Raw genomic sequence first — 13,514 nt, 5'->3', positions numbered from 1 at the left:
AGGGGCGACATGAGTACTCCTGCGCTGCTGCAGGTCGGCTGTGTCGCAGGGTGCGGTAGGTCTAGGTGTCGGTGTAGTCGGCATGCGCAAATACGCATGTTCGATAACATCTATGTCGGCTTTATGGATATCTGCGGCATGCGCGCAGATTATTGTGTTGGCGTGAATACGGATCCTGGACGAGACTGTGGAACGACACTGGTAGAACGTGTTGCCCTGCCAACTGGCCCAGCCCCACTCGAGAGCAAACAAGCGTATTCCCTTTCCTAGAGTCATTGGACTCTTTAATCCATCGCACCACATACGACAGGCGCGGCCATCAAGACCGAATGGAAAAGTGCATCTCCCCGACTCGATGTCTGTGGCACATGCGATAAAGCTGGTTGACCCGGCGTGAGGCGCAAGGGCGAATAGTCACGGACCACCGCGACAAATGGCTCATCACGAACGGGAACAACAGACCGGCGTCAGTCTGGCGTATATCCGGCCTTTTACCCATCCGCAAGCCAATGTAGAGAAATCGATAGACGTGTTTCTGCAAAGTATTAGATGAAGAAGACACGCGTGTTCGGCGCACGCATGTACGTCATGGGGATGAGAGGACTAGTGACTAATGTGGCGATGCTGTTACGTGGAGCGGGCGGGAAAACACTGGCGACGTTACATCGTCTCGTGTCCAACGCCGGCAACCGAACGGTCTGTCTTTCCAGGCAGCCTCGGTCACCATCTTCTATGTAGTCCGAAATCGAGGCGAGGATCCCGCATGATATGCATATCAGGATTTCGGGTCGACGCAGGTGTGTCGCATGCCAACCGCCTGCTCACATCCTTGTACCCGGCTCATCACTGATGCTCTGATTGCAGTGCATGAGACAAGGCATCAGTGGGGATCTGGAGGGCGAAGCTGTCCACGCGGTTCTACACCTGGGTCACCTGCAGGCGCCGACGCAGGTGCTGACGGCTCCATGGAAGATGGTGGCTGGGATGGCGTTCCAGATGTAGTGCCCGCACTCGCGAGCGATCCCGAGCGGAAAGGGGGCTGCCGGACAAGAGGCGTGGCAGCGGCGGCCGCTGCGTGGCGGGGAGCTGCAGGTCCCCGCAGTGGGCGCTTCTTGAGCGGCAGAGACAAAGACGGAATGATGTCGCCGCCGCTCCCAGACAGTCTACCATGTGTCCCTGCTAGACTAGGCACTTGCGGTGGGCCTGAGGCCATTTGGGAGCTTGACGCCATGTGGCTCGCTGTTGACGTCAGCGCGAGACGCCCAAGCGGCTGGCGGTGTCCCGGTGGAGTTTTTTCGAGTCTGGCTGTATCAGACAGAAATTCAAGGAGCCGTCGCTTTTTGGGGTGGGGCGGTGTGGGGTCACCAAGGCCACGCTCGACGTCGGCGGGGTACGGAGGTGTTGTGGTGGGTACTGGCGTATATCGTTGCGGCAGCGGGCCGCCAGTTGCCGGTGGCGGATGTTCACGTGTTGATGACGATGGACCAGATCCTCTTTGGGAGCGTCTTGCAGCCGGCAAGTGCTGCTCAGGTGACGACGATCCAGGAGAAGGCCCGACAGCGACAGGCGGATTGCTGGGGTCCCTTTGACGAGTCGCAATGTGCACCGCCGAGACTGGGGTCAACCAAAGGGGCAGCGCCGGAAGCATAGCACCGCCTCTGGATGGGCCTTCGCCGGCGCTCTCGGCACTGCTATGATACAGGTGCTTCCGTTTCTGTTTCCTTTTTCCTGACGGACGCTCGACGGACTGCTCCGCTGATGGATCTACTGCCCAGACGAATCGACACAGCACATGGTAGACGAAACTGAAACGATTCGCGTATCGTGCGGCGTCGTGTGTGGTAGAATTACCTCCAGTGCCTGCTTCGAGTCAAGGAACTGATAAAATCTTCTGGGCATCAGACAGTATCAGAGGCAGACGCGAGCACAATGCTGTCGTCGTGACTGTCGCAGTTGGACGAGAAACGTTTCGTCGCACCCTTGCTAGCATGAGTATATAGGACAGCACTCGACGAAGTCACAGCTCACACCACCCACTACAGAGGCCCAATCTCGACGACACACCGCCTGATGGGCAACGACAGGGAAATGGCTAGACTGAATCTTGTCTAATACCGACCCGTGTCAACGACCTAGAAGAAACAGAAAGATGTAGAAAAATAGGAACTCTTCCGTGTTAAGTCGCGATTAGCTTCGTTGCTGATGTAGCTCAATGGTGGAGCCATCTTCGGCATCACAAAGGGCAGCGGAGACTCACCAGTCGATCCGGATTCGCGCAGCGGTTCTGGGACTTGCCCCGATGCCGACGAGAGCAGGGCGCGAAGCTCCTGTTCCAGGGCGTTCGCCTTATCCTTCAGATCTCGTGCCCTTTGCTGATGCCCCATAACATCGGCACGGAAGCCCTTCTTATCATTATACGCCCACTCACGCTGTGTGGCGGGTGTAGGCGAGGGATCGTTACCTCGCACCATGCGAACGGCAGCGCGCTGGGCAACGTAGTACTCTAGTCCGTGACTCCACGTGCCTTCGATGGCCTCGGCATCTCTCCTTAAGTTCGAAATGGCAAGGTCCGCAAACGTAAGGTCAGGCGCCCGTGGTGCCGGCCTGGGTGGAAATCCTGCCAACACCGAGAACGTACCGATAAGGATATACAGCACTGTCGGAGTGTCCCGAAGAGGTGCGCTGCGTATTGTCCAGCTCTGGCGTAGTCAAACCGCAGCCCAAAACGCGGTGTGCGCGTGTGTCTGCGCGGAGCTGAGGAAGAGATGTTGTGTCTCGGCCCCTTTCGCACAGACTACTCGCGATTAACCGTGCGCGAACCAAGCTGACGTCCACTTGTCACTATTCCGAACAATTGATGGACATTCGGTGGGATGTCACTCACTAATCTAAACAATTTCTGTTTCCACGAGACGGAGACATAGTGAAGCCTTTTTGCCAGGGCGGAGCATGATACCTGCGAATGAGATACAATGGCACATCGAGTTCTACAGGCTGGAGTGTCGGAGAATGCACTCCGTGGACAGAATCACGAACTCACCGCTTGAGCCTCCTTCCGATCCAGCACCTGGCAGATCAGTAGAGGAAGGAGGTCGATGAGGGGGTGTCTCCTGGGGGCTTCGTACCAGGAGACCCTCTGCTGCCGCCTTCCGTTCTAGATCACTCGCGACCCTCTGCAGGAGGGCCGCTTCTACTGCACGCAGCCCTGATACGCGGCTGTACTGTTTTCGCGCCCGCCGTATCCAATGCCTAATTACAAGTGGACTCGGACTCCGAGTGTTCTCTTCGAGCATACATATGGCAATCCTATTGGTGACGTATTGCTTCAAGGATCGCCATCTGTCTTCAATCCGCCGTGCCTCGAGTCGCAGATTCTCAATCGCAAGTTTGAAATAGGGTACCCTACCCACATCTGGAAGCGCGACGCTGCTCCCAAGCAGTGTACCCCTTAGTGAGCCCTCCAGGCGGGACATGGGCGACGCGCTGCTCACAGACGGGGCACTCGGGCCAGTAGCTGCGGTGCCCTCGCCTGCGTCTTGCCCCTGTTGACGTCCACGGCGGCGGCCGGCTGAAAACACAAAACAGCATCCGGCGCCACTGGTCGTTTCACTGACAGAGCCAAATGGTATCGCCTTCGTCTTCCACTTTCTCAACAGTGGGCCCCACAGTCGACAGGTTCCTTTTTTCTCTCCTAGACACCCTTCGTTGAACGTCCCAGCATACCCGACATACGCGTCGGAGCGGGCGGCCGACATCTGGACGTCGCCGGATGCTCGCGTGTAGTGGATGTTCGAGCTGCGGTGCTGTGAAACGTTGTTAGCTGACAAATACTGGAATTAGTGTGCATTGGTACTGTTTGTCAGGTTGCCGTCTTGCCGATTGAGAGCCGCAGGAAACGCACCTCGTCGGCCTTGTGTAGTGTCCGATTTCGATGCTGGTTGGGGCGCTGTTTCCCTGGAGGAGGAGCCCTCATCGGGATCCTGCTGCAGCAAGTCACCTGAGGCCAGACGGCCCTCCCACATATCTGCCTGGGCCCGAAGAGTCGCTGCCCGCTCTCTCCGGCGGCTCTCATGTCTAGAATAGGACCTTATTGCTTGGCCCCGCCACTTCAATAGAAGGGAATCAGGTGGATTCGGACTGAGGCTCTGTGCCAAGCTCTCCGCAGCGTGTTGCTCGATGTACAGAGCCTTGTTGGACAACAGCTCCTCGAGCTCGTTCGCTTCCTTCCTCAGCGCGGCAACACCCAAACGCACGTACAATTGCATGGCCATTCCTGGGGGTGCACCGGCACTTGACGTACCTGGCGCCAGGGCAGAAATCCACACAATAAATGAGGGGTAATGGCAGCCTCAGATGCATTCACTGTACTACTTGCTCACCGTGTGTCTGGCAAAACACAGCAACCCATTAGGTGATGGCAAGACGGTGGCAACATCACGGCCACAACTAAACCCCTTCACGGCATTGATGGCTATGTAGATTCAGCGTGTTCTGTTTTTCTTATGGGTCGAGTCCCCCCTCGAAATGGACGGACGGACCTCACGCCTCTTCGGACAATGCCGACCAGAAACGCTACCCGTCTGTTGCCTCCGCCACACATGTGTGCCAACCCCAGTAGCACGATAAACGTTCCAGCGCGCTTGAGTCACAGATTACCTGGTGCGGCTGCGTCGCCGCCAACCCGCGGGCCCTGATCGCTCGCTCCGGGTGTCAGCGAGGCGTCGCCTGGGACGTGCGAGAGATCCACTCCGGCTGCTAGCAGCTTTGCAGCAATTTCGCTTGCCATAGACTCCAGTCGTGCGGCCTCCTGCAGCCGTGCAAGTGATCGCATTCGAAACCGGTTTCTCGCAGATGCTGTCGACTTCTGCACTCCTGAGATAGTAGGACGGGAGGACTGATTCACGATGACACGTCCAACATTCCTCCTCACGTAGCGCTCCTCGTCCTTCCATTCCTCTCGCAACTCCATCGCCTGCCTCCTGAACTGCTCCATGGCAAGCTCTCCGAGTGTCAGGGTTCCGCGGCCTGACACCGTAACAATTCGGGCAAGGCCTAGTCCCCCGACAGCCGACCTCCCCGAAGCCGCCCCTCCCTCAGATCTGGGTGAGGCTGCGATACCTTGTCGGTGGGATCCTGTAAATCAACAGAGCACCACAGTTTACGAGAGAAGTCGACGTTGCCACCTCTACAATGTGGCAACCCCCCAGCGGTGCCATGCTGCGTCGGATATACCAACGGGTCACGCTGCGTCTGAGAGGCTGCTATGGGTAAGCATGACAACATGATCCGAGACGGCCCCCGCAACCTTGACGCATTACACGCCACGACGGCCTAAGCGAATGGATAAAAAGAGGAACACGCTCTAGCATCGCCTGGTCCAGTCGCAGGGTTGTTGCTCAAAAGACTGCCCAACTGCGATTAGAGTTTTACAACTCACTACGGTCGCTCGACTCCGGCGTGGGGCTGGAAACGGGTGGCACAGGCACAGTGTCCGTTGACGACGTGGAGGCAGGCGATTCCGGAGACGTTGTTTCTTGACTCTGACTACCTGCCAGCGACTGCTGAAAAGCAGGCTTGTCCAGATCGCCATCATCCGGAACACGCGCACCAAGAGCACCAAGAAACGAGTTGGAGATCCCTACAAAGCCGAGGGATGCCGTGCACAGAACTCGACACAGAGCGGAGGGTGCAGCATTCCAGCTGGTACTTGTCAGCCCGTACACGACGGCGTGCAACAAGTAGGTCAAGCCGACGAGTGTCGTTCCCACGACAACCGGCCAAGCCACCATTTGCCGGTATAATGCCTTGTCCCACACACCCACATGCCATCATACGGAAATCCGGCCAGCCACCGAAGAAAACATGTAACCTGTATCGCTACAGATTGGGCACTGTGGGGACGGACGAAGGGTCTCTCAACAACGAGCAAAGGGCACAGTGCCCCATTGGGAAGCCAAGAAAACAAGGGTGGTCGGTGGCCTTCAAGGCATAAGCCAGTCGGTTTGGATTCGTACGTATTAATGGTTGAATGGACGCCTTCCTTCTTCGACCACTGTGGCTTCCTAGCGAAGCCAAATGCGGATAACGCTTCAGTAGCGACGCACGGGCGGGCGTAGCTGACAAAAGCGTTAGCGGGCAACTGCTGCGCGAGACGCATCGATGACAGGCGGCGCGTCCTGAACCTGTGCGCACTGTCACGGCGGAGTACCGTCAAGCGACGTCACGGTAGCGCTTAAGGCCACATTCACTGCCCAAGTGCAGACCGGTAGGAGGCCCCTCTTTCTTGGAGGCGATGGGCTGCGCAGATGAGGTACAAGTAGACGTTGGGCACCGTCCCAGCTGTTCTTTTCGACTGGTGCCCAGAAACGCCAATTGAAATTATCTTCCCGTCAGCTATGCTGCCCCTATAAGGTCCAACGTGCAACCCAGTGTCACGTGTCACCCCTCAGGGACACCCCCATGTGATGCAGCGTTGTGTGTCAGGTGTTGGGGAGCATGAGTAGCAGTCGTGTTACGGTACGATACCGCTCACGGCTGGTTCTCTCCTGTTGCCTCAACCCCAGTGCGACTTGACGTCGGTCACGTGGCCGCTCACTGTGGTGTAGGCCGCAAAATGACGAATGTTGCAATTCCATGTGTCCGGGCAGCGATGTTCCATACCGTGTGTTCCAGTCTGCCACGTTGCGTGATCCGCAGTGTGAGAACTTCACCATGTGTTCGTGACGGTGCAAATTGTACAGCCAACGCTGGAGCGACGCGGTGCAGCGTGTGGCTCCAGAGCTCTACGTTTTAGGACCGCACAGATCTTATCGTCACCATGATCAGCCTCGTCTGTTGCCTGGGCCCGAAGGTGCCTGTGGGTGCAACACAAATAGTGCCTCCAGTTCTCCGCTTCAAGGCCTACGCAAGGGGTCTAATCATCGAGGGCCGGGGGGCGCTCTTTTCCCCTGGCAACCGTCACTGCTCTGATCAAGCCACTGAGTAGAACACTGCGGAACAGTCTTTCGATCTGCCTACTCGGGCTGCTCCCGACCACTCCGAATATTGAGTTAGGTTTGCACATCTCCGCAGCGCATGTCACAGTTCCTATTGACACCCACCCCCGGAAGTGCTTTGGATCCAAGGCTGATACACAGCGTGAGACCCCGCACAATAGAACTTGGATCCGGTAAACAAAGATCTTCAAGATCTAAACCAGTAGTCCGTTCTTAACCCAGCTCACGTATTTCCTCTGACGGTGAACTATGGTTCCTAACTGAATCTTGTTAAATAACAAGGGAGTAATGAGCCGACATGGAGGTGCTGATACAATCCGAGGATTAGAAGAGAGGGCTGTGAGACGCGTCAAATTTCTCGCCGTCCATTGGTGACTGGCATGAGCGACGACATGACTCTGACGCGTCTTGTGTTGCATACCAGTCAGCGCCAGCGGGGTGCGACTAGCGTGGCACACACACAGCGCCAACCGCGCACAGGGAAGGAGGCGACATTCGTTTTTCGTGCGGTCTCGAAGCCTACCTTGAGATCACCATATGCATTTCGGCGCTCCAGTGCTTGCCGCACAACTGAGTGACAGGCAGGTCTCCGTTCACCAGCGCACCAGGGAGCGCGATGAACATTTGGCGGAACACTGCCGCCGTCACCATTGTCGAACGTCACAGGCACTCCTGTCCTCAAATTGCGAAGTGTTCGCTCGAGCGATGTAGCCACTTGGACGAGCATTCAGGAATGGTTGTTCGGCTGGAGGGCGACACGAGTACTCATGCGCTGCGGAGGGGCGACATGAGTACTCCTGCGCTGCTGCAGGTCGGCTGTGTCGCAGGGTGCGGTAGGTCTAGGTGTCGGTGTAGTCGGCATGCGCAAATACGCATGTTCGATAACATCTATGTCGGCTTCATGGATATCTGCGGCATGTGCGCAGATCATTGTGTTGGCGTGAATACGGATCCTGGACGAGACTGTGGTATGACACTGGTAGAGCGTGTTGCCCTGCCAACTGGCCCACCCCACTCGAGAGCAAACAAACGTATTCCCTTTCCTAGAGTCATTGGAGTCTTTTATCCATCGCACCACATACGAGAGGCGCGGCCATCAAGACCGAATGGAAAAGTGCATCTCCCCGACTCGATGTCTGTGGCACATGCGATAAAGCTGGTTGACCCGGCGTGAGGCGCAAGGGCGAATAGTCACGGACCACCGCGACAAATGGCTCATCACGAACGGGAACAACAGACCGGCGTCAGTCTGGCGTATATCCGGCCTTTTACCCATCCGCAAGCCAATGTAGAGAAATCGATAGACGTGTTTCTGCAAAGTATTAGATGAAGAAGACACGCGTGTTCGGCGCACGCATGTACGTCATGGGGATGAGAGGACTAGTGACTAATGTGGCGATGCTGTTACGTGGAGCGGGCGGGAAAACACTGGCGACGTTACATCGTCTCGTGTCCAACGCCGGCAACCGAACGGTCTGTCTTTCCAGGCAGCCTCGGTCACCATCTTCTATGTAGTCCGAAATCGAGGCGAGGATCCCGCATGATATGCATATCAGGATTTCGGGTCGACGCAGGTATGTCGCATGCCAACCGCCTGCTCACATCCTTGTACCCGGCTCATCACTGATGCTCTGATTGCAGTGCATGAGACAAGGCATCAGCGGGGATCTGGAGGGCGAAGCTGTCCACGCGGTTCTACACCTGGGTCACCTGCAGGCGCCGACACAGGTGCTGACGGCTCCATGGAAGATGGTGGCTGGGATGGCGTTCCAGATGTAGTGCCCGCACTCGCGAGCGATCCCGAGCGGAAAGGGGGCTGCCGGACAAGAGGCGTGGCAGCGGCGGCCGCTGCGTGGCGGGGAACTGCAGGTCCCCGCAGTGGGCGCTTCTTGAGCGGCAGAGACAAAGACGGAATGATGTCGCCGCCGCTCCCAGACAGTCTACCATGTGTCCCTGCTAGAATAGGCACTTGCGGTGGGCCTGAGGCCATTTGGGAGCTTGACGCCATGTGGCTCGCTGTTGACGTCAGCGCGAGACGCCCAAGCGGCCGGCGGTGTCCCGGTGGAGTTTTTTCGAGTCTGGCTGTATCAGACAGAAATTCAAGGAGCCGTCGCTTTTTGGGGTGGGGCGGTGTGGGGTCACCAAGGCCACGCTCGACGTCGGCGGGGTACGGAGGTGTTGTGGTGGGTACTGGCGTATATCGTTGCGGCAGCGGGCCGCCAGTTGCCGGTGGCGGATGTTCACGTGTTGATGACGATGGACCAGATCCTCTTTGGGAGCGTCTTGCAGCCGGCAAGTGCTGCTCAGGTGACGACGATCCAGGAGAAGGCCCGACAGCGACAGGCGGATTGCTGGGGTCCCGTTGACGAGTCCCAAGGCGCACCGCCGAGACTGGGGTCAACCAAAGGGGCAGCGCCGGAAGCATAGCACCGCCGCTGGATGGGCCTTCGCCGGCGCTCTCGGCACTGCTATGATACAGGTGTTTCCGTTTCTGTTTCCTTTTTCCTGACGGACGCTCGACGGACTGCTCCGCTGATGGATCTACTGCCCAGACGAATCGACACAGCACATGGTAGACGAAACTGAAACGATTCGCGTATCGTGCGGCGTCGTGTGTGGTAGAATTACCTCCGGTGCCTGCGTCGAGTCAAGGGACTGAATAAAATCTTCTGGGCATCAGACAGTATCAGAGGCAGACGCGAGCACAATGCTGTCGTCGTGACTGTCGCAGTTGGACGAGAAACGTTTCGTCGCACCCTTGCTAGCATGAGTATATAGGACAGCACTCGACGAAGTCACAGCTCACACCACCCACTACAGAGGCCCAATCTCGACGACACACCGCCTGATGGGCAACGACAGGGAAATGGCTAGACTGAATCTTGTCTAATACCGACCCGTGTCAACGACCTAGAAGAAACAGAAAGATGTAGAAAAATAGGAACTCTTCCGTGTTAAGTCGCGATTAGCTTCGTTGCTGATGTAGCTCAATGGTGGAGCCATCTTCGGTCATCACAAAGGGTAGCGGAGACTCACCAGTCGATCCGGATTCGCGCAGCGGTTCTGGGACTTGCCCCGATGCCGACGAGAGCAGGGTGCGAAGCTCCTGTTCCAGGGCGTTCGCCTTATCCCTCAGATCTCGAGCCCTTTGCTGTTGAACCATAACTTCGGCACGGAAGACCTTTCTATCATTGTACGCCCACTCTCGCTGTGTGAGCGGCCCAGGTGAGGGATCGTTCTCTCGCACCATGCGAAGGGCGGCTTGCTGGGCAACATAAAAACATTCTCCATGGCTCCATGCGGCTTCTATTATCCTTGCCTCTCTCCTTAAGTTCGAAATGGCAAGGTCCGCAAACGTAAGGTCAGGCGCCCGTGGTGCCGGCCTGGGTGGAAATCCTGCCAACACCGAGAACGTACCGATAAGGGTATACAGCACTGTCGGAGTGTCCCGAAGAGGTGCGCTGCGTATTGTCCAGCTCTGGCGTAGTCAAACCGCAGCCCAAAACGCGGTGTGCGCGTGTGTCTGCGCGGAGCTGAGGAAGAGATGTTGTGTCTCGGCCCCTTTCGCACAGACTACTCGCGATTAACCGTGCGCGAACCAAGCTGACGTCCACTTGTCACTATTCCGAACAATTGATGGACATTCGGTGGGATGTCACTCACTAATCTAAACAATTTCTGTTTCCACGAGACGGAGACATAGTGAAGCCTTTTTGCCAGGGCGGAGCATGATACCTGCGAATGAGATACAATGGCACATCGAGTTCTACAGGCTGGAGTGTCGGAGAATGCACTCCGTGGACAGAATCACGAACTCACCGCTTGAGACTCCTTCCGATTCATCACCTGGCAGATCAGTAGAGGAAGGAGGTCGATGAGTGGGCGTCTCCTGGGGGCTTCGTAGGAAGTCGCCCTCTGCTGGCGTCTGTGTGTCTAGATATCCGGCTCTGTTGCGCAACTCAGCAGCTTGTTGCGTGCGGTGTGCTCCCCAACGGTAGTACCTTTGCCGAGCCCGACGCAACCAGGACCGGACTTCAGCCACACTAGGACTCCGATTGTTCTCTTCCAGCATTCGATCGGCAATCCGTCCTCTCACGTAAACCTCGAGCGACCCCCATTTGGTGAGCATAGACTCCGCCTCTAGTCGCAGCTTGTCAGCTGCAAGTTTGGCGTAGGCAACATTCCCCCTTCCTGGAAGCGGAACACTGCTCCCGAGCAGTGTACCCCTTAGTGAGCCCTCCAGGCGGGACATGGGCGACGCGCTGCTCACAGACGGGGCACTCGGGCCAGTAGCTGCGGTGCCCTCGCCTGCGTCTTGCCCCTGTTGACGTCCACGGCGGCGGCCGGCTGAAAACACAAAACAGCATCCGGCGCCACTGGTCGTTTCACTGACAGAGCCAAATGGTATCGCCTTCGTCTTCCACTTTCTCAACAGTGGGCCCCACAGTCGACAGGTTCCTTTTTTCTCTCCTAGACACCCTTCGTTGAACGTCCCAGCATACCCGACATACGCGTCGGAGCGGGCGGCCGACATCTGGACGTCGCCGGATGCTCGCGTGTAGTGGATGTTCGAGCTGCGGTGCTGTGAAACGTTGTTAGCTGACAAATACTGGAATTAGTGTGCATTGGTACTGTTTGTCAGGTTGCCGTCTTGCCGATTGAGAGCCGCAGGAAACGCACCTCGTCGGCCTTGTGTAGTGTCCGATTTCGATGCTGGTTGGGGTGCTGTTTCCCTGGAGGAGGAGCCCTCATCGGGATCCTGCTGCGTCAAGTCACCTGAGGCCAGACGGCCCTCCCATATATCTGCCTGGGCCCGAAGAGTCGCTGCTCTCTCTCTCCGGCGGGTCGCTTGTTTAGCGTGCACCCCCCTTGCGTGATTCCGCAACTGATGCAGAAGTGCATCAGGGGGATTTGGAGTGAGGCTGGTAGCCATGCGCTCCGCGACCAGTTGTTCGACATTCAAATCCTTGTTAGCCAACAGCTCCTCGAGCTCGTTCGCTTCCTTCCTCAGCGCGGCAACACCCAAACGCACGTACAATTGCATGGCCATTTTTGGGGGTGCACCGGCACTTGACGTACCTGGCGCAAGGGCAGAAATCCACACAATAAATGAGGGGTAATGGCAGCCTCAGATGAATTCACTGTACTACTTGCTCACCGTGTGTCTGGCAAAACACAGCAACCCATTAGGTGATGGCAAGACGGTGGCAACATCACGGCCACAACTAAACCCATTCACGGCACGCATGGCTATGTAGATTCAGCGTGTTCTGTTTTTCTTATGGGTCGAGTCCCCCCTCGAAATGGACGGACGGACCTCACGCCTCTTCGGACAATGCCGACCAGAAACGCTACCCGTCTGTTGCCTCCGCCACACATGTGTGCCAACCCCAGTAGCACGATAAACGTTCCAGCGCGCTTGAGTCACAGATTACCTGGTGCGGCTGCGTCGCCGCCAACCCGCGGGCCCTGATCGCTCGCTCCGGGTGTCAGCGAGGCGCCGCCTGGGACGTGCGAGAGATCGACGCCTGCTGCTAGCAGCTTTGCAGCAATTTCGCTTGCCATAGACTCCAGTCGTGCGGCCTCCCGCAGCCGTGCAACTGATCGCATTCGAAACCGGTGTCTTGCACATGCCGTCCACTTCTGCACTCGTGAGAGAGTAGGACGGGAGGACTGATTTACGATGACACGCCCAACATTCCTCCTCACGTAGCGCTCCTCGTTCTCCCATTTCTCTCGCACCTCCATCGCCCGCCTCCTGAACTGCTCCATCGCAAGCTCTCCGAGTGTCAGGGTTCCACGGCCTGACACCGTAACAATTCGGGCAAGGCCTAGTCCCCCGACAGCCGACCTCCCCGAAGCCGCCCCTCCCTCAGATCTGGGTGAGGCTGCGATACCTTGTCGGTGGGATCCTGTAAATCAACAGAGCACCACAGTTTACGGAAGAAGTCGACGTTGCCACCTCTACAATGTGGCAACCCCCCAGCGGTGCCATGCTGCGTCGGATATACCAACGGGTCACGCTGCGTCTGAGAGGCTGCTATGGGTAAGCATGACAACCTGATCCGAGACGGCCCCCGCAACCTTGACGCATTACACGCCACGACGGCCTAAGCGAAGGGATTAAGAGAGGAACACGCTCTAGCATCGCCTGGTCCAGTCGCAGGGTTGTTGCTCAAAAGACTGCCCAACTGCGATTAGAGTTTTACAACTCACTACGGTCGCTCGACTCCGGCGTGGGGCTGGAAACGGGTGGCACAGGCACAGAGCCCGTTGACGACGTGGAGGCAGGCGATTCCAGAGACGTTGTTTCTTGACTCTGACTACCTGCCAGCGACTGCTGAAAAGCAGGCTTGTCCAGATCGCCATCATCCGGAGCACGCGCACCAAGAGCACCAAGAAACGAGTTGGAGATCCCTACAAAGACGAGGGATGCCGTGCACAGAACTCGACACAGAGCGGAGGGTGCAGCATTCCAGCTGGTACTTGTCAGCCCGTACACGACGGCGTGCAACAAGT

General features: G+C 57.2%; 2 protein-coding genes across 2 annotated transcripts; both read right to left on the bottom strand.

Annotated features, from left to right (window-relative positions):
• Window positions 1-293: 293 nt before the first annotated feature.
• On the bottom strand, window positions 294-6,477 carry TGME49_250955 (KRUF family protein). Its single transcript, XM_018780944.1, has 7 exons — window positions 5,438-6,477; window positions 5,119-5,133; window positions 4,657-4,807; window positions 3,902-4,300; window positions 3,041-3,568; window positions 2,258-2,617; window positions 294-1,767 (listed from the first exon to the last, which is right to left on the bottom strand). The coding sequence occupies exons 1-7, from the start codon at window positions 5,591-5,593 to the stop codon at window positions 881-883; spliced, it is 2,496 nt and encodes an 831-aa protein (XP_018634754.1). The 5' UTR covers window positions 5,594-6,477; the 3' UTR covers window positions 294-880.
• A 284-nt stretch (window positions 6,478-6,761) lies between these two features.
• Window positions 6,762-12,919, bottom strand: TGME49_250950 (KRUF family protein). The gene is made up of 6 exons (XM_018780943.1): window positions 12,431-12,919; window positions 11,676-12,074; window positions 10,815-11,342; window positions 10,032-10,391; window positions 7,519-9,539; window positions 6,762-6,854 (listed from the first exon to the last, which is right to left on the bottom strand). The coding sequence occupies exons 1-5, from the start codon at window positions 12,765-12,767 to the stop codon at window positions 8,653-8,655; spliced, it is 2,511 nt and encodes an 836-aa protein (XP_018634753.1). The 5' UTR covers window positions 12,768-12,919; the 3' UTR covers window positions 6,762-6,854; window positions 7,519-8,652.
• Window positions 12,920-13,514: the final 595 nt, after the last annotated feature.

Source organism: Toxoplasma gondii (assembly GCF_000006565.2).
Source record: "Toxoplasma gondii ME49 unplaced genomic scaffold asmbl.31, whole genome shotgun sequence".
Taxonomy (NCBI): domain Eukaryota; phylum Apicomplexa; class Conoidasida; order Eucoccidiorida; family Sarcocystidae; genus Toxoplasma; species Toxoplasma gondii.
This window is presented reverse-complemented; position numbering and strand designations above follow the sequence as displayed.